At 38.6% G+C, this 26,793-nt stretch overlaps 1 protein-coding gene across 1 annotated transcript in view; it reads left to right on the forward strand.

The window, feature by feature from the left end:
- srbd1 (S1 RNA binding domain 1) overlaps positions 1–26,793 on the forward strand; it is a 389,487-nt gene that overhangs the window by 220,503 nt on the left and 142,191 nt on the right. Inside the window, exon 16 of the mRNA XM_039738094.1 lies at positions 14,921–15,003. Coding sequence (XP_039594028.1) covers positions 14,921–15,003 — 83 coding nt within the window. The remainder of the gene's footprint in view (positions 1–14,920; positions 15,004–26,793) is intronic.

Consider the following 26,793-nt stretch of genomic DNA (forward strand, 5'->3'; position numbering starts at 1 on the left):
AAGCCGTGGAGAATATTATGCTGCCTGTAACATCGTTTAGCATGACTGGTTTGGTGGTGGGTCAGTGATGATCTTGGAGGCATATCCATGGAGCGACTCACAGACCTCTACAGGCTAGACAACGGCATCTTGACTGCCATTAGGTATCAGGATGAAATCCTTGGACCCATTGTCAGACCCTACGCTGGTGCAGTAGGTCCTGGTTTCCTCCTAATGCACGACAATGCCCGGCCTCATGTGGCAAGAGTATGCAGGCAGTACCTGGAGGATGAAGGAATTGAAACAATTGAATGGCCTTCACAATCCCCTGACTTAAACCCAATAGAACATCTGTGGGACATTATGTTTCGGTCCATTAGGCGCCGCCAGGTTGCTCCTCAGACTGTACAACAGCTCAGGGATGCCCTCATACAGATCTGGGAGGAAATGCCACAAGACACCATCCGTCGTCTCATTAGGAGCATGCCCCGACGTTGTCAAGCATGCATACAAGCTCGTGGGGCCACACAAGTTACTGAAAAGCATTTTGAGTAGCAGAAATTAAGTTTTTGAAAAAATGGACTAGCCTGCCACATCTTCATTTCACTCTGATTTTAGGGTGTCTACACAATTGAGCCCTCTGTAGGCAGAAAACTTTTATTTCCATTAAAAGACTTGGCATCCTTTTGTTCCTAAGACATTGCCCTGTCGTTATTTGTATAGATATCCAACTTCATATTGAGATCTGATGTATCTAATGTGTTTCTTTAAAGTGTTCCTTAAATTTTTGTGAGCAGTGTATGAAGATGCAGATCAGTGTCCTAGATTCCGTAGACATAATCTGAAGAAAAATGAGTTACTGTACTCATTTCAAAAACATTTTGGCCACAAAGGTGAGCTGTGGGTCAATAGGATAGACAGTTTTCAGAGCACAGGAAACCAGAGTAATCAATCAGCTGGGAACAGCTTGCTACAGAAATTGTTTTTCTCAAGCTGTACTTGACTGACCAATATCCGTCGAAGCAGACTACATTTGCTAAGACCATTTCTGTGTCTTTGAGACTGCTTGACTAACGTTCTGTCTTTCCAATTGCATACAACAATGCTTTCTTTCTCCCTTTGCTACTGAACTGTCCCATGATGATTAAGTTTCATATACTGCTTTGGCTAGACCTTTTTAATGCTTAATTTAAATATGTGTTATATCTAGATTTTACCTCTAGACAGTACTATCGATGAGTGGGTGGCTCCGTGGAAACGCTTTTTGATCACTGCTGTATTTAATTTGGCTTATGTTTATTTTTTTCCCTTCAACATTCCCTTATCTCCACCTCCCTTCTGTAAGTAGGATTTTAAATTTAGTATTGTCATTTAATATGTTTTTTACAAAATACTTGGCACCTTCTGTAGTCTGACTTTCTTCAGCTGTGCCTCCTGTTTTAGTCATCTCTTTTATTGGCTTGTGTTTATGGAATTTAGTGCATTTGCCATTCTCTTCCTCACCTGTAGAATAATCTGAAAGAAGTACATTGTGAGTTTACTCATTTTTTTAATCCATGTCACTAATTTTTATTTATTTATTTCACAACATGAAATGTATTTTTTTCTAAGTCTGTTCACATTTTACAGACAACACTGCTCCTTAATGCCCCTGGGTTTCCTGTAGGAAATTCCCGGTCATGAACCATTGTTTTGAGTTCTGTCAGTCATTCATATGCTGCCCGTCAGTTCTCCTGAATCTAAATCTGTTGCTATGCAAGCCAGAATGGCCCTGCTTAACCTATTTCTGTAGCAGTATATCAGCTTTTCCCCCAAGGAGTAATTAGAAAGTGGAAATTGTATTGTCTTGTTGACCTGTGAATGATGTTTTGGGGACATTTTATTTAGCGCTGTCTCGCCCATTTGTAAGCAAAAATTTCGATTCTTTGCATAATCAATTATGTTTATATGCTTTTTATCTTTTTTTGGCATCTATTAGATGGACACAAAATGTAGATATTCATGGTGTTAGTGTTGTGATGGTGATATCACATTATTGCTTTTAATAGCTCTGTGAATTACAGGGAGACGGATTTACTTTGAAAAACATTTTATTTTTACAGTTGTAAGAACTAAGATTGTGATTTTTATTGAGATTCACCTCTTCCTGTGACTTACTTGAAAAATATATCATATGAAGTCTTGACTAGATAAGTAACCTTTAGCTGGACTATTTATTCTTAACTTGGTTAAGTGGCAGGAGACGAAGGGTACAGATAAGAGGAGAATGCTCCACATGGAGTCAAGGTCATCAGTGGAGTCTCTCAGCGGTTTCTCCTTGGACCATTACTTTTTCTGATTTATACTAATAATGACCTTGACTCTGGTATAGTTAGTAAACTTGTCAAATTCACAGATGACACTAAGATTGGAGGGATGGCAGACACTGAGGAGGCAGTGAAAAGAATTTGAAATGACCTGGACAAGCTTCAGTACTGGGTGAACACCTGGAATATGCAGTTAACATGTAGAAAAGTGCAACGTGCTACACAAGGGCAAAAGGAACATCGATTAGAAATACAAGATGGGAGACAATGGGCTACAGGAAGCAACCACTGAAAAGAGTTTATGTTGACACAACATTTTCATTGACTAAGCAGTGCACAGAAGCAATTAAAATGTTAAGTTATATCATAAAAACTGTTGCATTTCAATCAAGGGATGTTATGCTCAAACTTTGCAGGTACTGTATAATACACTAGTGAAACCACATCTGGAGTATTGTGTGCAGATATGGTTAGCACACTACAAGAAAGACATAGTAGCACTTGAAGCTGTGCAGTGGAGTGCAACCAAGTGCATCCTGGGACTTAAGGACATGTCCTTAAGACATTAAACCTGTTTAGTCTCGAGCAGAGGAGACTGCGTGAGGACCTAATCCAAATGTTTAAAATCCTCGATGACACTGATAAAGAAGATGGAGCACAACTCTTTCAGCTTAAGGGTGAATCACCTACTCGATGGCATCAGTGGAAATTAAGGGGAAATGCCAGGAAACACTTCTTTACAAAAAAAAAAAAAGTTGTGGAACACTGGAACAAACTACCGAGACATGGAGCTGAAGCAGAAACCTTGACAACCTTTAAGAAAAATCTGGATGAGATACTGGGACAGCTTAGCTATTAGTTAAACAAACGGGCTGATTGTACTGAATGGTCTGCTCTCATTTTTCAAATTTCTTATATCCTTATGGAAGCATGATTGTATAAGGTCCACTTCAGGTGGTGCTTGGTCACATATGTATTGTGATCCTCCCAAAAAAGGTTCATTTTTAGTTGGATTTGTAATGTGTATTACTTTGTTACTAGAAAGTATTCAAGAATAATGGAAACTAACAATTTAAGTCAGTCAGTCATTTTCCAACCCGCTCTATCCTAACACAGGTTCACGGGGGTCTGCTGGAACCAATCCCAGCCAACACAGGGCAGGGCGCCAGCCCACCACAGGGCACACACCCACACCAAGTACACACTAGGGACAATTCAGTGCACCTAACCTGCATGTCTTTGGACTGTGGGAGGAAACCGGAGTGCCCACGTAGACACGGGGAGAACATGCAAACTCCACAAACCCGAGTCTCCATACTGCAAGGCAGCAGCGCTACCCATTGTGCCACCGTGCCACTCAATTAGTTAAGTGCATGTGTACTATATATTTTGGTGATTTACATTTTTCAGCATTGCAAAGACTTCTGCTGTGACAGGCTTTGTAGAAAAATGCATAACATGGGTTTAATAAAATCTGTAGCTGTCAAAATAATGTAAGCAAAACCACAGCTTGCATATTACAACAATGTAATATATATTACTCTTCTTGCTAGGTTACCTTTGAGAGCATATTCCAGATAATAATATGTGAGTACTGTAATAAGATGAGACTTGAGGCGTGAAAAGGTTTGGGGCAGCCACCCGTTTAATTCAGTTTCCTGGCTGCAAACGTACTTGAGACATTATAGTAAAGTTTACACAACAGAGTCCAAAACAGAACTGCCTGCCAGAGCAAAGGCAGTGGGCTTTATAGGACAGAGGGCGGAAGTGATGTCGTCCTCTGAACCGGAACTGGAAGTGACATCATCCTTGGGGCCGGAACCGGAAGTGACCTCATTCTTGGTGCCGGACCCGGAAGTGATGTGTCCTTCTTGGAAATGGTGGCTCCTGGTGGGATTTCCCGGGTAAGACCTGCAGAGAACTCAGAAAGAGCGTCAGCGTACCTGCCCCCCCCCGGGCAGATGTATAAACAGTATTTTCCAAGCCCTTCAGCTGCCTCCCATGCACACGTGTGTGACAGTACACAATCTGCGAAAACTTTCTGTCCATAAATGCATGAAATGTTCAGAAAGTCTGTTTCTTCAATCTCCTAATCACAATAGTCTAGTACAAATCTATGGAAAGCCAGAGACTATTCCTCTTGGGAAGTCCTTGTTCTGTTATATTTGTACCTTTTGTGAAAGTGTTTCTTTGATATTTGGAATTCAGGCTTCACACATTATACACTTCATGTCTACATTTTGTCAATTATTACCAAAACATGAAAACCGTTTCTGTTTTAACATACATCTGTTTACATAGATCGTAGTAGACACGGAACACACATGAGATCCAAGTGTTCCAAATAACGATATAGTATTTATAAAAGGTGTCATTTTGCTTGACTTCTCACTCTATACAACTCTAAGCAACTGACGCGCAGGTAAACAGACTTGAGCTGAGAAAACTGTGTGTTTTGGATGTGATAGCAGGCTGTTTGCTGCTTATCAACACATTTAAAGGACAAAAGACGCTGATGGAGAGGTGCAGAGCATTTTAAGGTCGGACGGATCTACGAGTTTTTTCGTAGGCTCTGGTAATTCTAGTGTTATACACATAAGTTATTTATTTTTTTATTTTAATGACATCATGTTAGATTACAATATCATTTTTAATGTGGAAGTGTTTTTCTTACATATTTGTATATGAGGTATAAATTTTCATTTCAAGATTGTTTATGAAAATCTAATATGCTATTGCTGTGTCAATGTTAAAATCTGTTGTTGTATAGCCACTTGCACTCATGCTGCAAAATAAATTATGGAAAGGTGGTTATAACATTAAGCATGTTCAGTGTAGCTTCCAAAAGAACAAGTAACTTATTTTCAGTGTGAAGAATTTCCTGCAGTTGTACACATTTCTACAGTAGAAAAGTGCAGTTTGGAAATTGAAACCTGAAAACCATAGCAGTGACCATGATGAATGCTAGTTTAATTAAATATTCCTCTGGATAATAAGCCTTCCTCAGTTACAATGTACTGTAAAGGCGTTTTTTTTTTTGCTTTGTTTTTTTTTTTAATTATATAACACTTTCTTAAACCAAAACCTTCAGAATTTTAAGAGATAAATGATGTTTTGCGTTTCACATAAAAATAAATTGCACACTTGAAGCCTGATTACCAAGATTTCTTTAGGCATACTTAATAAACATCTTATTGAATAAAAACGTAATAACATTAAATCAACATGATTTGAACCACTTTCATACTGAAATTATTTCATTGTTATGGGTTGTGCATGAGTGAAGTGCTTAAATGCTTGTTGTCGTGTATGTTGGGTGATGGATACCGTTCTATATTTTATTTATAAAACAGTTAATGGAAACCTTTCAAAATCAGATATACAGCACTGAAATTCCTTGCATTCTTATTTAGTGACCAGTCTGTACTGCCAATTGCTTTAAATTTAACTGTCTTGCTATTTAAGACTCGGACCCCTTCATTTTTTCTTTAATTAGCAGCTAAACAATAATGAGATACAAAACGGGCCAACACATGACCAACGAACTGTGTCCATCATGCAATATCTGAAAATAAAGAAAGGTGAAGGTCTCAGGAATATTGATGTGCTCATCTCTCTCAGCTGGTCATCTGCTTCAGCTGCACCCATTGTTAACTGGTGTATTAAATCGAGCACATTACTTTGTAATCTCTATTGGTAAACCTTGGCAGTAGAATGGGTGACTTTAAATTTGGCATTGTCCTAGAATGCCTCCTTTAGCACAACTCCGTACATAACATTTCTGCTCTGCTAGAACTTTCCCAGTAAACTGTAAGTGCTATTATCGAGAAGTGGAAGCATCTAGGAGCGAAGACAACAGAACTACAATGTGGCTGACCACACAAACTCACAAAGTGATGAAGCACATAGTAAGTAAAAATCACCAATCCTCTCACAAAAGAATTGCACACTCCCTCTGGAAGCAACATAAGTATAAGAACTGTGTGTTGAGGGACTTCATGAAATGGGTTTCCATAGCCTAGCAGTGGAACATAAGCCTTAGATGCCAGATGGCAGCTGGAGTGGTGTTAAGCATGCCACCATTGGACTCTGAAGCAGTGGAAACACATTCTCTGGTGTGATGAATCATGCTTCTTTATCTGGCAGTCTGATGGAGGAATCTGGGTATGGTAGTTTCCAAGGGAACACTACCATTTGGACTGGATAGTGCCAACTGTAAAGTTTGGTGGAGGAGGAATAATGCTGTGGGGCTGTTTGTCAGGGTTTAGTCTAGGCTTCTTATTTCCAGTAAAGGGTACCGTTAATCTTACAACAAAAGACATTTTAGACAATTGTGCACTTTCAACTTTGTGGCGACATTTTGGGGAATACTCTTTTCTGTTTCAGCTATGGCCCATGCACTCCGTCCGGTCCATAAAGATGTGGTCTGATGTTGAGGGATTCAAGTGGCCTGCGCAGAGCCTAAAGCTCACAGAGTGCTGACTGCATTCACTGCACTGTCATGCTCTGATGGTGTATTGTTCCCAATACACTATGATTCCTGAATGGTCCTTTCCCACTCCATACATTTCTAATGTTTCTATATATAACGTACGTCTAGACAGACATACATGAATTCCCTTTTTTTTCCAGCTTCTGCGAAATGCTCTGCAAAATCTGTATTACACGGTACAGATGCATAGACATTATAAAGTTGTGCAAACAAGAGCCTGTGTCGGCTTATGAAGCTTGGTCTTAGTAATAATATTAGGAGGAGAGAGCAGAAAACCAGGTGACATCATGTATTCTTGCATGTAACACTGAGAGATCATGAAGGATAATCCCCCACAGTCCCCATGGTCAAAGTCCATTCAGCCCCAGCTGTGATTTGGGATAATTTTCAAGAGTCAGTCAGTCAGTCCAACCTGCTGCATCCTAACATAGAGTCACGGGGGTCTTCTGGAGCCAATCCCAGCCAACACGGGTCACAAGGAACAAATCCCGGGCAGGGCCCTGTGACGATGTGGGTTCTGGCTCCACACTCCCATTTGATTTTTGGAAGCACTTGAACCCAACACCGTCGATAACGTAACCGAGTGAGCTAGTCAATGGAGGCAATAATTGAGCAAAAGGGGATGGTGCAAAAAGTGAATAGTGCTTTTATTTAAACCAGCCAAAACAGGTGTTCCAATAAATAGTGCAGTTCAAAAGTTCTTTAAATAAATAATCCACTCAAAGAACGTGGAGGTTAAAATCAATAAATAGAAAAAACACAATCCTTAAAAATCAGAGGTTAAAATCTTTCTCATGGAAGCAGTCTTTAAAACAACAACAAATCCGGTGCATCGTTTCTATTAGCGTCTCACCTGCTTATCCCATTTGGGCTTAGCAGCGGGCAAGACGCTCTCTGCAGCTGCCCTCCTCTTACACACACACACACACACACACACAAGACTGGAGACCTCCCGATCCCGGCTTCGGTTTGGCTCTCATCCCAGTCCCCGAGACTTGATGTCCACCAATGACCAGGACGCACACATTGGGGACTCCACCACCAAGCCTCCCGACTTCCGCTGCCTTTCCGTGGTCACTGCTTAAAGGATTGTGTTTTTTTTTTTTCTATTTATTGATTTTAACCTCCACGTTCTTTTATTGGATTATTTATTTATTGAATTTGAAACTACTGCACTATTTATGGAACACTGTTTTGATTGTTTCTTTTAATAAAAGCACTGATGCATTTTTTTTGCACCACCCCTTGCTCAAGTGTTTATTTGCCTCCATTGACTAGCTCACTCGGTTACGTTATCGACGGTGTTGGGTTCAAGTGCTTCCAAAAATCAAAGGGAGTGTGGAGCCAGAACCCACATCGTCACAGGCCCCAGCCCATTGCAGGGAACGCACACATACACACACACACACACACACACACACACACCCCGGGACATCCCTTCGCTATATGTTCAAGAGGAGCAGCCATGGACTGTGCAATACCTCCCAATGGACGCTAGATGGCTGCCCCCCTGGGTTGGGTGCCTCGATTTCCCGCAGGGCTCCATGGAAATTGGGGTTGGGTGCAGCCCTATTGGGTCCCGCAGGTGCTGCAACTGGGACTCTTGAGCCCATATGGGCAGCCAGAACTCGGCAACCAACCACCTGGAGCACTTCCGGGTGGGCATAAAAAGGGGCCAGCGGCCACCACTCAATAGCGAGAGTTGGGAGGAGGAGAACGAAGCTTGGAGGAGGAGGAGGAGGAGTGGTGGTGCCAAAGGAGAGTGTTTGTGCTTGTGTTTTGTCTACTTGGGACTGTGTTGTGCCTGTGGTGGGTCATGGGGAAGACGTGTCCCACAGGTGAAGAAAATAAAAGGCTTTCTTGGTTTTATACGTGGCTCCGGTGTGAGTCTGTGTCGGGTCAGGCGCCTGTATAGCTCCTTGTTACAATTGTCACTTGGCATCTAGCACTTCTTTGAAGAAGGTTTTGTATAACAAATAAGCCCTGCAGTTGCTCATAGATCTTCACTACCAACAATTAATAATAGCACATCAATTGGTACAGTTTTCACATGACTCGAGTTAGTAGTTGGTATCTATGAAAGTTTTTTTTCAATTTCCACAGGCCTGTTTGGGTTCGGATTTTAACTGCATAATATTGTAGAATGCCATCACAAAGCATGCATTTTATGTCCTTCATTATTACATGTAATTGCATTCCCTCATTCCTATTATTTTTAATATGACATATCTTAGAAAAATATTTAACAAATGTTTGTTTCTCTTTGATCTCTTAGGTGAATTTAACAAAAATTAAAAGTGCTCCACCATTCAAATCAGTTAAGCATGCTATTCCATCCGATCTGAGTACTAACATCGTCTGCTACTCTCAACAGTGTCTTGCGGTTTATGGAATTATGGCAAGCATGGTGTTACTAAGAGACTCAAATTACAATATTAAAAAATTCTCTGCTTATTGCATGATTTGTCTGATGTAATCATATTAACTGTTCAACAGGCACTGTCCAATAAAACAGTACATTCAATGTAATATAAATCGAGCCATTGATGCATTACCAATAGGTTTCTACTCTGTGCTTGCACCTCATGTGATGCAGTAGTTATAGAGAGGATTTTTTACCAATAAGAAAAATCCCAGTAAGCTTTTATAGTTATGAAGGCTGTGAGGCGTTCACCTAGAGTACACTTTATGTCATTTTCTTCTGTTGTCCATTCTGATACAAATATGTTCCTGAGGAGGTGGGCATAATTTCTATTGGCTCCTAAAGACTTTGGTGAAGGGCTGACGTCTCTCTACATTGTATTTTTTCATTGTCAGCCTTGCAAAGCACCACACATTTTTTGCTAATGTAATGTTATTTATAATCAGGATTTTCTTTATTTGTGCATGCGTCTTGAAATAATTGTGTCGGTCCAGATTAAAAAAAGTAGTCCTATCCATCTGTACATTTTCCAACCTGCTTATCCAATGTAGTTTTGCCAAGGACTAGAACCTTATTATGATAACATATTTGTCTTATTTAATTTTTTATTTTTTTTTTTATCCTTGTTAAAAACAAATCTCTGATCTCGCTTATTAGCAGGGAGAGCATGAAAAGTCTCTTCATCTCTCACTTAAGAGTTAACTACACACAACTTATTTGTAAAAGGGTACGTGATCTGAGTGAGTTTAGGGTCACAATTTACTGAGCAACGTTATCTGTGTCTTTGTTTTTGATTCTATAAAATAAGCCTGTTAGAGTTCCAAGACGTAAATCATGTTAATACATGATTTATGTAAAAGCTTTTGTAATGTATTTTGTTAATAATAATAATAATAAGTTTTATTTATGTAGCACTTTTCATACACTCAAGGACACTTTACAATTCAATACAAAACAGTAGAAATTACATACGTGAAGAAGAATAATACTCATTGAAGAGATATGTTTTTAACAGATGTTTGAAATTAATAATAGATTTTTCCATTTGAAGGCTGAGAGGGAGAGAATTCCAAATTTTAGGGGTTATCACTCTGAAAGCTTTTCCACCCATGGTTATTAACCTGTATTTAGGTACAGTGAGTAACTTAGCGTCCGATGATCGTAATGCACGGGCAGGAGTGTAAGGAAGCTGCAGCTCAGACAGATAATGAAGGGCTTTAAAAGTGAGAAGAATAATTTTGTAGTAGTAAACCGGATTCCAAAAAAGTTGGGACACTATACAAATCGTGAATAAAAACTGAATGCAATGATGTGGAGGTGCCAACTTCTAATATTTTATTCAGAATAGAACATAAATCACGGAACAAAAGTTTAAACTGAGAAAATGTATCATTTTAAGGGAAAAATATGTTGATTCAGAATTTCATGGTGTCAACAAATGCCAAAAAAGTTGGGACAAGGCCATTTTCACCACTGTGTGGCATCTCCCCTTCTTCTTACAACACTCAACAGACGTCTGGGGACCGAGGAGACCAGTTTCTCAAGTTTAGAAATAGGAATGCTCTCCCATTCTTGTCTAATACAGGCCTCTAACTGTTCAATCGTCTTGGGCCTTCTTTGTCGCACCTTCCTCTTTATGATGCACCAAATGTTCTCTATAGGTGAAAGATCTGGACTGCAGACTGGCCATTTCAGTACCTGGATCCTTCTCCTACGCAGCCATGATGTTGTGATTGATGCAGAATGTGGTCTGGCATTATCTTGTTGAAAAATGCAGGGTCTTCCCTGAAAGAGATGACGTCTGGATGGGAGCATATGTTGTTCTAGAACCTGAATATATTTTTCTGCATTGATGGTGCCTTTCCAGACATGCAAGCTGCCCATGCCACACGCACTCATGCAACCCCATACCATCAGAGATGCAGGCTTCTGAACTGAGCGTTGATAACAACTTGGGTTGTCCTTGTCCTCTTTGGTCCGGATGACATGGCGTCCCAGATTTCCAAAAGAACTTGAATCGTGACTCGCCTGACCACAGAACAGTCTTCCATTTTGCCACACTCCATTTTAAATGATCCCTGGCCCAGTGACAACGCCTGAGCTTGTGGATCTTGCTTAGAAATGGCTTCTTCTTTGCACTGTAGAGTTTCAGCTGGCAACGGCGGATGGCACGGTGGATTGTGTTCACTGACAATGGTTTCTGGAAGTATTCCTGAGCCCATTCTGTGATTTCCTTTACAGTAGCATTCCTGTTTGTGGTGCAGTGTCGTTTAAGGGCCCGGAGATCACGGGCATCCAGTATGGTTTTACGGCCTTGACCCTTACGCACAGAGATTGTTCCAGATTCTCTGAATCTTCGGATGATGTTATGCACAGTTGATGATGATAGATGCAAAGTCTTTGCAATTTTTCGCTGGGTAACACCTTTCTGATATTGCTCCACTATCTTTCTGCGCAACATTGTGGGAATTGGTGATCCTCTACCCATCTTGGCTTCTGAGAGACACTGCCACTCTGAGAAGCTCTTTTTATACCCAATCATGTTGCCAATTGACCTAATTAGTGTTTATTGGTCTTCCAGCTCTTCGTTATGCTCAAATTTACTTTTTCCAGCCTCTTATTGCTACTTGTCCCAACTTTTTTGGGATTTGTTGACACCGTGAAATTTTGAATCAACATATTTTTCCTTTAAAATGATACATTTACTCAGATTAAACGTTTGATCTGTCATCTACGTTCTATTACAAATAAAATATTGACATTTGCCATCTCCACATCATTGCATTCAGTTTTTATTCACAATTTGTTTAGTGTCCCAACTTTTTTGGAATCCGGTTTGTATTTGATTCTTGAAAAAACTGGTGACCAATGTAACTCATAGAGGACAGGAGTGATGTGAGCAGATTTTTTAGTGTGTGTAAGTAAACGAGCAGCAGAATTCTGAACATAGTGTAATCTGTTGATATATTTAGTCGAGAGGCCATAAAACAAAGCATTGCAATGGTCCAGACGGGTAGTGGTGATGAAAGCGTGAATGAGTGACTCAGTATCTTTCACACTGAGGAAAGATTGCAGATGAGAAACGTTGCGAAAGATGAAGAAAAGCCGTCTGTACTATTGAGCTGATCAAAGATGACACCCAAATTACGGACTGATGCTGAGGGTTGAACTCGGATCCCATCAGTGTCAATTTTTAGCCCGCGAAGGTTAGAGAGGACAGATTTGGTGCCAACCAATAAGATTTCTGTTTTATCAGGATTGAGTTGTAATAAAATGATCTGTCATCCAGTGATTGATTTACCGAATGCAGTCAGTTAGTGAAGATGTTGCAGTTCCATCCATGCTTACATAAAGTTGTGCGTCATTGGCAGAGCAGTGGAAGCTCTTCTTTATATATGACTGATAGATATGAGAATATCAGATCCTTTTTACTAGAAAAAAATGAACAACATATCCTCCCAAAAGTAAATATTTTGATATCCTAACTTGCCCTATTCATACATACCTTCAATTTTAATAACTATTAATGGATAGGTGGTATTAAATAAACATTTTCTATGATTAGTGGTTAATTCAGTATGTTGTCCCCTTGAACCCTTGACTAGGCGCCAGACACCAGGTAAAAGTCCAATTATTTGTTTTATTAACAAAATAATGTGCAGAAAGCACCCTCCTCTCCACTATATTCATAAACCACAATACAATAAACAATCCTCCACTCCCAGACGCGTTGCCACCCTGCCACCCAGCTCAGCTCATCGTCTGGGATCTCCCACAGTCTTTTATAGTCGGTGACCCAGAAGTGCTTCTGAACCCCTGTCCATGTGACTTCTTACCACTTCCGGGTCAAGTCAAAAGTCTTCTTTTCGTCCTGGACGTACGTCATTCCTCCTGTCGCTGTGACTAAGATGTACTTCCGGGTTATAGGGCACGTAAGAGTCTCTGGGCCTCCCTGCAGCGTCATCTGTTGGCCCCCAAGGTATCCAGCAGGCCTGTAAAGGAAAATTTCACTGTCTGTGATTCCCTGCTGGCATTCGGGGCACCTCCATACTGCAGGGAGGGCTCCACCTGGTGGCTTGGGGGTATTGGCCGGGATGACTGGCCGGCCATATTCCACACTGTATATATATTTCAAGATTAGGCATTGCAAAACTGTGGTTTCTGAATTTGTTCGTATTTATTATAGGGAAACTGTTCAAACACGAGCATTATACCTTTAAACAGATTTGGTGTTGCACTGATCAGATTGTACTTTTTTTTTTTTTAATTTATTGAGATTTTCCAAGTGTCTGTTAAATTTCTAATCATGTGGATTTGTGGTGTAGCTGGCAAATAGAGCATGAAGCTTCTCTCTACTTAAAAAGCTCAACTCTTTCTCAATTCTCTTTCTGAGAAGGTTGGCATCCTTCAACATCTGCAGTAAGATGCTGCAGATGTTCTAGCAGACGGTTGTGGCGAGTGCCCTCTTCTACGCAGTGGTGTGCTGGGGTGGCAGCATAAAGATGAAAGACGCCTCACGCCTGGACAAACTTGTTAAGAAGGCAGGCTCTATTGTAGGATTAAAGTTGGACAGTTTAACATCTGTGGCAGAGCGACGGGCACTAAGCAAACTCCTGTCAATCATGAAGAATCCACTGAACAGTGTCATCTCCAGACAGAGGAGTAGCTTCAGTGACAGACTTTTGTCACTGTCCTGCTCCACCGACAGACTGAGGAGATCGTTTCTTCCCTACACTATGTGACTCTTCAATTCCACCAGGGGGAGTAAATGCTAACATTAATATAATTTTTTTAAACTTTTATTACTATTTAATTTAATATTGTTTCTTTGTATCAGTATACTGCTGCTGGATTATGTGAATTTCCCCTTGGGATTAATAAAATATCTATCTATCCATCTATCCATCTATCTATCTATCTGTTATATAGTGCCTTACATCTATCTGTCTATCTGTCTGTTATATAGTGCCTTACATCTATCTATCTATCTGTCTGTTATATAGTGCCTTACATCTATCTATCTATCTATCTATCTATCTGTCTGTTATATAGTGCCTTACATCTATCTGTCTATCTGTCTGTCTGTTATATAGTGCCTTACATCTATCTATCTATCTGTCTGTTATATAGTGCCTTACATCTATCCATCTATCCATCTGTCTATCTGTCTGTCTGTTATATAGTGCCTTACATCTATCTATCTATCTGTCTGTTATATAGTGCCTTACATCTATCTATCTATCTATCTATCTGTCTGTTATATAGTGCCTTACATCTATCTATCTATCTATCTGTCTGTTATATAGTGCCTTACATCTATCTATCTATCTATCTGTTATATAGTGCCTTACATCTATCTATCTATCTAGAATACTTTCATCTGAGGTCATTTTCTGATGTCCAACAGTCTTTCACAAACTGTACTTCAGTTTAAAGATCTTATGTTATCCTCTTCTCTGATTTTTACCATGCACCAAAGTCATCCCGACTTCTTGACCAATTTCTTAAGGGCGGGTTTGTGTTCAGGTGACAGTGAATTAACACAATTATAAATTGCTAAAACATAGTCCATTAAAAGAAATTTGTATTGGGTAAACCAGGTTATTCAAGGAATGGCAGCATATAGATTCATTAATTATTGATGAAGCACTCTACCAAGTTTTTAATAGACACAGGCATATGAAATGTATTTCACTTTCTTTTACTAATTCTGTTTTGCAGTATCAATTGCACGACGAGTTCAAGACCCTTTAGCTGAGCTGGTGAAAATTGACCCAAAGCACATTGGAATTGGCACCTACCAGGTAAGATTGACTTGGGTGGGATTTTAAGTTGATGGTAATTAGATGCCTGGGGAACATCTTTTCATCAGAGTATCAAAAATGTCAAGGGTGAGCCAGTTGTGAAATTGTCCTGGTGCTGACCTTCTTTTAATATCTCTGACTTTCTTACTTGCTCTTACTGTACTGTCATTACAGTTAATTACTAACATGTACTGCTTCTTATACAAGTTTAATTTTTCCCTGAAATACTGCTGTTACTATCTAAAGCGTCTTCTTAGGCCTTAGTTTTCGTCTTGTAATATACCAGCAGCCAGTTCAGAGTTGAGGACTCTCTACAAGTATTGCACTTTAGTTGAGACTGAGATGATTACACTCCAGTATGCAAATGGCACCCTCATATTTGCTGATATGTCGGGGTTTGCTTCCACATTAATTATAGCAAATTTTATGACCACATTTTCAAAGAACAATTTTTGATGTCAAAAATACACTTAATGGTAACAATTTATAACCATATCACACATATCTTTATAAGTCAGCCCAGAAATATTTAGCTTTTACTTTGGACACAGATGTTGGTCACATCTGCTTAAATGATTTTGTGTTTATTATTTGCGTTGTGGTATTTATTTCTAAAAACATTTTTTTTTGATGAATACACATTTGAACCCCTGCAGATTTTTTTTTTCCCAGCCGTCTGGAGTTGTTTTTTTTTTTTTCTGTCCTCCCTGCCCATCGGACTTTACTTTTATTCTATGTTAATTAGTGTTCACTAATTCTATTTTCTTATTTATTTTGTCTTTTTTCTCTTTCTTCATCATGTAAAGCACTTTGAGCTGCATTATTTGTATGAAAATGTGCTATATAAATAAATGTTGTTGTGTAATTAACTGATATTGAATATGTTTTTGTTTTTTCTCTATTTCACACATCATATGGAGGAAGCTTTATTTTAATGAAAATGTTGACTTTGGGTCAACGCATGTTTTGTGTTGCACTTTTCCGTTTTAAGACCTGATTTGGTTTTGTTTGAGTTCCGACTATTAAGCTTTGAGCTTTTAATGTTCAAAGTTATTAAAGTTGATACTAACAGCCAAACCATTGGTCTAAAGTCCACAATATTTGGCATATGTATAAAGAATTTTGAAAGAAATATTTTGTGAATTTTAAAGTTCAATCAAGGCTGAGCTTTGCGCTTTTATATTTCAGGTTTTCAGACACAACAGTCACACCAGCTAATCTAAAAAAAAAAAAAAAATTGACTACATTTTATGCTTTAATTACCAGGATATCTACTTATTTGAGATAGGTACTTATTTTTTTAAACAGAAAAAACTTCGATTTTGAGTCTTGAACTTGGCCCCTTCAGTTTATGAGCTAAGGATGCTGACCATAAGAGCAAAACTGGTAGTGCATGGGATGGGCTTTGCTAGTTTCTGCTTTTTCTTTTCTAAATTATACCATCTTAAATTAAACCAACCATGACTAAAGGACTTAATTCAAATTAATGCAGTTACAGGTCATTTGATTCTTTAATTAACTGTTTAAGTTTAAATCTTAAATTTTTTGTTACAGTGAATATAAATATGAAATATTTCTTTAATAGATTTGCACCTTACATGTATTTTGCTAGGGGCAGCACGGTGGCACAGTGGTGGCACAGAGGTAGCACTGCTGCCTCTCAGTTAGGAGACCTGGATTCGCTTCCCGGGTCCTCCCTCTGTGGAGTTTGCACGTTCTCTCCGTGTCTGTGTGGGTTTCCTCCCACCATCCAAAGACATGCAGGTCAGGTACATTGGCGATTCTAAATTGTCCCTAGTGTGTGCATGGTGTGTGTGCGCGCGCCCTGCGGAGGACTGGTGCCCTGCCCGGGGTTTGTTTCCTGCCTTGTGTCCTGTGCTGGCTTGGATTGGCTCCAGCAGACCCTGTGCTAGGATATAGCGGGTTGGATAATGGATGGATGGATGTATTTTGCTAACTTTGTAAAGTAAATATGGATATAGTGTAGTCATATGCTAGCCATTATTCGTTTCTGTTGTTGACATTTATCTCTTTGTTAATTCAGAGAAATATAAGCTACATTAGAAAGGCTGAAGAAACTTTGAAATGAGAGAAGGCAGCTGTGGAAGGTGTCAAGATTATTTTTAGAAATGCAGTATAGTTCAGAAAAGAGAAAAGTCTAAAAGTAAATGAAAATTTTTTTCTAACTTTACGGGAGTCTTAATGGTAATTTTAGCTACACTATGCTTATAAATATGTGCAGCACTCTGAGCCTGGAACTGAAAAGTGCATTTAAAACTATATTTAAATTTGTAAAACAATAACTACCTGAATATCACTGCCCCAGAAATAAGATTATGGTAATAAATTGTGTTTTAACTTTTTAAGACTTTTTTTTTTTTTTTACTACAAAACATTATGAATTTCCCCTTGGGATTAATAAAGTATCTATCTATCTATCTATCTATCTATCTATCTATCTATCTATCTATCTATCTATCTATCTATCTATCTATCTATCTATCTATCTATCTATGTAATCCTGCCAACTACGCCATAATATCTATCTATCTATCTATCTATCTATCTATCTATCGTTATGAACATTTCACACTTAAACTGATCTGAAATATTAGTATTTATGACAAATTATTTATTAACTAACTATGTTATTTTTTTTTAATATGTAGAAATTAAAACATAAAGCAACTAAAAATAATGGAGTTCAGCCAAGATGTGCAGGTTTTATTTCTTATCCGTCTTAAAGGTAAACCTAATGTATTACTTAATAGCAATGATACAAACTGCAATGGCAGGCCATTACTCAAGTGTTTGTTTTTTCAAAGTAGAAAGCAGTATTTACTCCATTTCACCCATTAAAGAACACTTTTAACCATAAAGGCAGCTCTGTGTCCTTAACATGTTTTAATGTTAATGTGTTTTGATTTAAATTGTAGCCTGCAGTACTTTCAGTTATTTTAGCTTTACTACTCAACAACAGCGTAGCTGTCTAGAAAAAAATACTCCCGTGGCTGATTGTGTTTTCTGTTACACAATGGCATTTTAGTCATCCCTTTGTTCAGGAAGAGGTGCATGCAGCTTGATGAAGATTAACATTAAGAGCTATTCAAGGAAAACTGCATTAAATGGGTAAATAAGATTTTTATTTGCCTAGACCGGTGATTCCCAACTTAGGGCGCACGCCCCACTGGGGGGCAATCAGATTTTTTTAGGGGGTCAGTTTGAGAATTTAGGCACGTTAAACAATTTATAAAATAAAAAACCAGAAATTCACTGTTAAAAATGATAGAAAAAAATAAACAAATAATTTTTATTTTTTACAGAGACATTTGTATATTTATATAAATTTAGAAGGCTTGGTGAAGAACCCTTTAATTTATGATTTTACAACCGGCTAGGGTTTTTCTACTTAGAAATCGTTTTTCCCGCTAAAATAATATGAATTGTAACAATGATTATAAAATTTTGCAATATAGCAAAAATATAAAATGATGAAAATATTACAGAAAAAGTTATCCATTAAAGTTATTTTATATTTATGAAATCACATTTCATATTATACGTTTTCAAAACTGTTTTTGCTGTATCTTCATATTACTTCATTTTATATATATATATATATATATATATATATACATAAACAATTTCTTAGTGATTTCTTTGTCAGTACCTCAACTATCCTTTCCCTCTTTTTTATCCATGTACTTTGGAAGCTTGTTTAGACCAAATTAATGACATTATGGGCTTCCTCCACATGAGTAGGAGTTCACTTTTTGAACAGGTAATAATAAAAATAAGATGTATGTTACAGGGGACATCATGATTTTAGAGAGGCCTAGGTGGGGCATGGCCAAAAAAAGGCTGGGAACCACTGGCCTAGACCGTGTTTCATATTGTGCTGAGCTGCTGAGTAACTGTTTCGTGCAGTTCACCTAGTATCTGCTGAACCCCTAACCATATAAGAAAGTTTTTTATGTTTTTTTTTTCTTTTTACTGAGAATTTTAGATTAAGTACTGTGTTTCCTATTATAACACAAAAGTGAACCCTGATAGAAACACACAGATTTGAAAAGCTACTATGAAGGCAAAAAGTGCCGATGTGTTAATATTAACTAAGAGTCAGGCACCAGGGGCCTCATGCATAACGCTGTGCGTAGAATTCACACTATAACATGGCGTAAAAGCGGAAATGAGCTTACGCACAAAAAAATCCAGATGCATAAATCTGTGCGTTCGCCCACTTCCACATTTTTCCGCTACATGAATCCCGGTCAGCGTAAAAATTAACGCTCATGCACGCGCTTGCTGTCCTGCCTCGTCATCTTCCAGAATTAAACCTCTTTGAATATGAAAAATAAATATAAATAGCCCTTAAGCTCAGCATTCTGTGAAAAGGCAATGGCAAAAGCATGGGGAAATAGAAGAATTTCAACGAATACCAAGTGGAGGCAAGGAAAAACGTACTATTTGTTGGTTTAAACAGTGGTATAAACAACAAAAGGAAGTTGATTGAGTGAAATAGAATGTCGGAGAAACTCGACAGCTCAAGTTCACAAAGTCGCACAGTGTCCGAAATAAAAAAGAAGTTGTCAGATATCAAATTCGCCGTGAAAAGGCAAGTCGTAGCCCACCGTCTGAGTTTCATATGAAAGCTTTTAGGGCACAGAGGCAAAAAAAAAATAGGCACACAGTCGGGGAAAAAAGCCCAAAATTTCCACTTTAATCGCATAGTTTATTTTGTTATTAAAGTAGAACATCATAAACTTCATCTTAAAATCGTTTAATTTACTAGTTTCTCAAATCCCATTGTAACTAAAGTAGCACGTTCAATGCTTTGTTTTGTATTTGATCTTCTATGTGCTGTATGTGTGTGAATCACTACGTGCTTCCGCGCTTTCTCTTTCTCTGACAGGACACAAAATCCATTACATTCATAATATTACAGCTCTCTGAATAATTAAAATACTGAGATGTATACTTGATATCATTTTCATGATGATAGTAGTAAAAGCATATTATTAAACATGGGAACGCAGTGGCGCAGTGATTGTGCGCGACCTTCGATGAAATAATTTATTGCAGCAGTCTCTTTCAAACGTACTAAACACCAATTCCTGTCCTTCCTTTTCTTTCTCCAAATACCCAATTGCCACACAATCAGCTCTGTAATAGACATTAAGCCATCTGTAAGCTTAGAACGCCGATTCTTCAAAACTTTTAGAGAACATTGAAATATCTTCATAGTACATGTTTACTTATTCTATCCTTCCAGTGTCACGCCAGTCCCAGTGAAGCATACAGCGCGAGGCAGGAACAATCTGTGAACGAACCGCCAGATCCTTGCAAGCGTAGTGACACTGTGTCCTCACATGTTCAATTATTAACAATATAGATTATTTAAATTAAGTTAAAGTTTTATCTGTATAATATAATAGACATATTTTGCTGTATTTCATCTTAAAAATGATATTGTCATCATATGTAAATACGCACTTTATAAAGTGGCTCAGGTTGTGCAATATTATAACTGTATCGCAAGTTTACAGTGAGGTGACCGTACTAATAAGTACAAGCAGTTCTACAAGGAGCACTTGATGGACTGATGGAGTACGTTTAGAGCTCTTGGGATGAAACTGTTTCTGAACTGTGAGGTCAGTACAGGAAAGGTTTTGAAGCGTTTGCCGTGTGAGAAGCAGTTCAATAGACAGCATGGCTGAGGCAGCGTGTGCTTGATGCTGTATACCGATATTCTCTTTCCAATCAGCTGCTCCGAGTGGTGCAGTGAGAGTAATATGGAAAAAGATGATCCGCTGTGGCAACCCCTAACGGGAGCAGCTGAAAGAAGAAGAAGAAGGTGCAGGGAGAGCAACAACGCTAAAGCAGCTATGGTATTTGGAATAGTTTGGCCATTCTGTGGACCATTATATTGTTACAGGTTAATTACAATCAGATGCATTAAACTAATAAACAATATGCGGTTAATTTCAGTGTATTTATAAAGCCGCATCAGGGATGTGGATCTAAAAAAGAAAGGGTAAGTAACCACACAGGAACAGTAGCACTGCTTTGGCGCTGGGTGACGCCAGTCTGCAAAACCGAGCGCAGAACTTACGTACGACAGGGTACGAGCTACTGTGGAAATGTGTGTGGCTTTACACCAAGTTTAGGTTTTATACATCGTGATTTAAATGTGGAAACAGGCTTACACAACATTTTTGTGCGTACGCACCGTTTATACATGAGGCCCCAGGACTTGTGTAAGTAAGTCACAATCAAAGGACTGAGTGTAGTTTTTTTTTTTTTTAAAGCTTTTAATTTCTTTTATTCTTTGCTGATTTACTGAAACTATGCCGATTTGTAATTTGTGAAGAAATAAAGTAACAGCACTAACAACCGTATGCTTTCCCTATCTAGAAATTATTTGATGTGACAAAGCAGTGTTTTTTTTTTTTTAACTGTCAGAGAGTTGCATTTGAGTCTCCAGAGATTAATAAAAGATGAATCATGTCATGTAAGATATGGCAAAAACGCAAATACAGTTGAAAGTGGTAATAATGTTTTATTCAATTATAAAATTTCAGGATTTTTAGCTGGCGTAAGAGAAATAAAATAACTGAATTATAGAAAATCAATGCATGCCAGGATCTCCATTGTGTGGCCCCTAATTAAAGATGAACCTTCAGCTACATTGAGGATTCTAAATGCAATTTGCTACATGAGTATTATTAGCAATTGTAGCAAATAATAATGTGAAATTAATCAAAAAAAAAATTCTCTAAATTGCTTGAAAAACTATTATTCTGTATCACTATTATAAACTGTTAAATGTAAATGACTTCCAGGGGACAAATATGATCATTTTTACAGTAATGTTAGTGTTCCATGAAGTAGAATAATAGAGTGAAATGAAATCCAGTTGCATTGCCATTCTCAGTGCACCATTTTCCACCTGCCACACCAGACTTTGTTTTATTTGCAAATTTAGCACTTGTGTAAACCAAAAGGCATTACAGATGTCCAAAATAATTTGGAGTCCATAGCGGACCTCCCTGTCAAATACTAATGATCTTGTTAGGCTGTAAAAACAATAACATGAGAATGCTTGCGTGTTGGTCACACCAGTGTGGCTTTTTCAGTTGATGGTTGAGCAAGATGTCATCTTGCTGTGCCTCTCAGGATTCATTTCCTGCAGCCTAGAAGGGATGCGGTTACTGATAGGTCAGATGCAGGTTTAGAGATAGCCTTTTGGGTTAATTTCCTCCCTTCTATAGCAGAAAACATCAGACAGGAAGTTCCAGATGTTACCTCAAAATCTATTCCCGCAGTATTAGTCCCTGTGAGGCAGGGAACACACCCAGGTGTAACAATATGGTGTCCTGTTTTACTGGAAATGTATCACAGAGACAATTCTGATTGCCCCTGAAGAAAATAAAAAATAATTTTATTTTTATTTTTTTTATTTTTTATTTTAATTCTTTTCATTTTTATTACTATTTAATTTAATATTGTTTCTTTGTATCAGTATACTGCTGCTGGATTATGTGAATTTCCCCTTGGGATTAATAAAGTATCTATCTATCTATCTATCTATCTATCTATCTATCTATCTATCTATCTATCTATCTATCTATCTATCTATCTATCTATCTATCAGTATTTTTTTTTTTTTTAATATCACATTACATGGATAGTAAATTAGACATGTAGAGCATTCAGTTCATTAGTTAATTATATAGCACCATCATGTTGAGGGTTATGCTATTCAAAGCATTTTAATAGTGTGTCCATGCAAGATTAAATGTAATATGCTCCCAGGCATGTCACATAATGTATATCAGAAAAAGCCAGTCGGTTTAAAAAATAAATAAATAAATAAACAGTCACTGCCTTTATAAGCAAGCTACAACACCTCTCAAGCATTTTTGAATCAACAGGCCTCAATGACTCGCTTTAGGAAGGGTTGACTTTTTGTATTAGTCTTTTTTGAGCGTTTTGTCCGGATTCCTCCCCCTGCACACTTTGGTCAAGTTTTATTGTATTATTCAATTGACCCTGTCAGGATTCATTAGTTACCACTTCCCTCAAGCTTATAGGGAAAGGGAACAAGAAAACCTTATTAATTCACTTGTTAGCATAAATAGTTGTAGAACGTATTTGTTCTTTTTTTTTTTAATTTTGGTGATAGAGACACAGATTTGTTTCTGTGGTGGGCAAATTTAAGTCAAGTTATTAAACAGCAGATATAGAGGAAGAAATCCTGCTCCTATGGTAGCTGTGCTTTATTTTAATTCTGTTGTTTTCATATTATGGCTTTTTTTGCAGCCGCTTTTGTGTAATTCTAATTAAGAAAATGTTTGGAGTGAAAGAATCCAGCTGCAAGGTAGACATCATTCTGTGCAGAGGCTTTTACTGAGTACTCGGCAGTGATTGACGTTCTTCAGAGCACAGGACGCCTGGGCCTCTCCTGTCCTGCAGACAACACTGTGTGAGTAGCAGCATTGCTCTCTCTCCCCCCCTCCATTTTACCAATACAGGGGCTAATTTTCAGGAAGTCTAATTTAAAGCATATGTTGTTCCTAGACCTTAGAAAGGTTTGTTTCTGCCAAACTTCACTTGAGAGGTCAGAGTTGTGGGCGCCGGGCCCTCGTAGAATTCTTTCACAAATTGCTGTTCAGTGAGATTTTAATCCTAATGGAAAGAATAATGTGCTTGTAAAATCTACAGTTATTAAAAACACAGTTTTCATATTGTGAACTTCAAATGGCTATTGATTTCTGTCGCATAAACGGGGAATGTAGATAAATATGCTCCAAGGCCCGTTAACTCCTTCAGCTTCACAGCTGCTTTTGTCGGGGTTACTTTAATCCTGAACAGACAATGCAGACCTATTATTTAGAGTTTTCTTTTCATTTTTACCTCTCTGAAGTAACCACACTCCTAACTCGAAAAATAAAAAATCTGATTTACGGCCGCACCTCTGCCATTTGTTTTCGGGCTTGTTTCTAATCCCTCAACATCAATTGCTGTGCATTTGAAGAGCAAGCTGTGTAATCCAGGATGCAACAGGTTTCTCTGGCTGTAAACCTTCCAAAACTACAGTTAACAATAAGAGGTAAAATATTTCATGTACAAAGCTGTGATGTACACTCAAACTCCATACACCTTCATCCGCCTGTCTTCATCTACTGCAGTTCTGGTCTTTAATGAAACAACTAGCCTGCCTGCTCTTCTATTGTCCATCAGCTTAACGTACTCTAAGTGTAACTAATAAAGTATACTCACCTAAGCCTCTAAATTTATTAAATACATGTTCGTAAAAATTGTTTTTTTTTGTTTTTTAACATGCCACTCATCATTTTAGGCAAAACAAGCTGTATTGCCAAAAATCAATTAGAAATCAAATTAAATTCTAATTTTAATTCAACATTATAATGTAAACTTTTACAAAATGAAAATCAGTATTAAAGATTGCAGTGTGACATGTATTTTCTCTGATAACTACAGGGGTCTCTAACTTGTGACTTGTAAAACGGAAAGCATATTTGAATTAATATGAACTGTGGCACAGTCGATAGCTTTGTGAAGTTTGCTTCTTCTTCCTTTATCTGCAAAGTTTTTCTTCCGTGTAAACTGCCCCCCAACTAATGCAAATTCGTATTCATTAAGTTAATTGACAGCTCCAGTTTGTACCACCAAGAGTGATTATAGCCGAGTGTGTATTTGTATTTGCATGGGTAGCACCTTCCTGGCGACACTACACTACACCACACTACGACACTTCTAGCTACAAACACTACAGGGCAAGATAACACTTAGTTTGAGTTTTAGTGCTGACTTATCTTTTTGAAAACAACTGAGTCTATGTAACAGGAAGGCAGTGCATCATCAAACATGGAGTCTCTGAACCAACAGTAAGAAAAGGTTCTTGTCAGTTGTTCACACGGGTGTTAAGTTTTTGGATAAACGAACTTGCTCTGAACGTCCTAGACGTTTATGTTGCATTTTGTGGTGGCGATCGATTGACTTCTACACCGGCGTTCGTTTGTCTCTGTCTAACGCCAGCCTGCAGCCCAAATTGTAGTGTGTGTGTTAACCTGTGGAGGCAGTGTCGGGAACTGGATATGAAAGTCCTTGTCGTTTTATTTGAGGTGCCACCTTTCAATATGGACCATTTTGCTACGTTAGATATTAATCTTCTTGTTTTAAAAATACTCGTAATCGGCGAGTAGGAGAGAAAAATCGCCGCTACTGGGTTCATCCTCTGACTGCACAACGTCGGGTTAAAGGAAGTTTTTTTGTGCTTTATGAAGAAATGCGAAAATTTCCGCGCAAGTGTTTTAATTACTGTCGGTTTCCACTTTTGATTGTCTGCTGCAGCTGGTGCAATGCCACATTGCACGCCGATCAACCAATATGCGACTTGGTGTTAGCCCCGAAGAGAGACTACTTGTCACTTTGAGGTAAGGAAACAGTAGTCGAGTGTGCGCTTACACCGGTGTTATGCACTGAAATGCAACCCCCAACCCTCCCCCCCCCGGTCCTCCGAAGTGTAATATAAACGCGCAGAAAACGAACTAGAAGCGGTTTCCTTGCGTTCGTTGGGTTTTGAAAGCCAAGAAAAACTTGCATGCAACGTTTTTTTGATGCCGTATAAACGCAGCCGGACAAACGCATGTCACCAAAGCCCGTGTGAAGACTCTCATTGACTCCTACGTGTAGAAAACACTCGGCGCTTGATCCGCGCTCACCGGATGCTACGAACGCAAAAAAAACACTCGATTTTAACGCCCGTGTGAACAAGACCTAAGTCCTTTCCTGCTTAGCTCTGTTTAGCTGACTTGGTTAGGAGAAAATGTTCAGAGGCTGGATGGATTCCAACAAGGCAGCATTCATATATTAAACCCCCATGATAGTTAGACTGGTAGTCACAAGGTGTGTTGAATGCTACTTGTATCCTTTTATTATCCTTTTATTATATAGTCCATCCATCCATTATTCAACCCACTATATCCTAACACAGGGTCACGGGGGTCTCCTGGAGTCAATCCCAGCCAACACAGAGCGCAAGGCAGGAAACAAACCCCGGGCAGGGTGCCAGCCCACCGCATTATTCATATAGTTTTTACACATATTTGTCCAGTAAAATTGTGTTTGCTTGTAAATACCAGTTTTTGCCTCTGCTTCTCCAAGTGCAAATAGAACTGTCTTCTGACTATCATGTCAGTTTTTCCTGTCCACATGTTTTGAAGTGAAAAGGGCTTTGTATTATAGAGAATATAGCCTGTGCTATTTCAGGTATAAGAGAAATACAGTGGAACCTCAGGTCACAAATGTCTCTGAACTCGTACAAATTGGGTTATGACCAAAAAATTCACCAAACCTTTGCATCTGTTCACGGCCATACACTCAGGTGACGAACAAGCCAGTTTCCCTTCCGGTTTGTACGCGCCGATGATTTCTGCACATGTTCAGTCTCTCCCTGTACTGTACATTGTTCTCGGTGCATCACGCAGAGGGACTCTCCCTCAAAACTGTAACCTCCTGTCAACCCAGCTTCCTCCTGTGGTATAGCGGGTCCACAGCTCCCGTCAAAAAGGCCAATTTTAATAAATAATCACTGCACTCGCGGCAGAGAGAGAGAGAGAGAGAACGAGAACAGCAGCTGAGCAGGGAGCCTGGGTGTTTGTCTCCGTGTTATTCAATGTTTTTACATTTAGTTTACTATTATGCTGTGCATTCTATGGTGTAATTAACTATTTTTGTGCTTAAAAATCTTTAAAGAAAATATAT

Source organism: Polypterus senegalus, chromosome 16 (genome assembly GCF_016835505.1).
Source record: "Polypterus senegalus isolate Bchr_013 chromosome 16, ASM1683550v1, whole genome shotgun sequence".
In the NCBI taxonomy this organism is placed as follows: Eukaryota; Metazoa; Chordata; class Cladistia; order Polypteriformes; family Polypteridae; genus Polypterus; species Polypterus senegalus.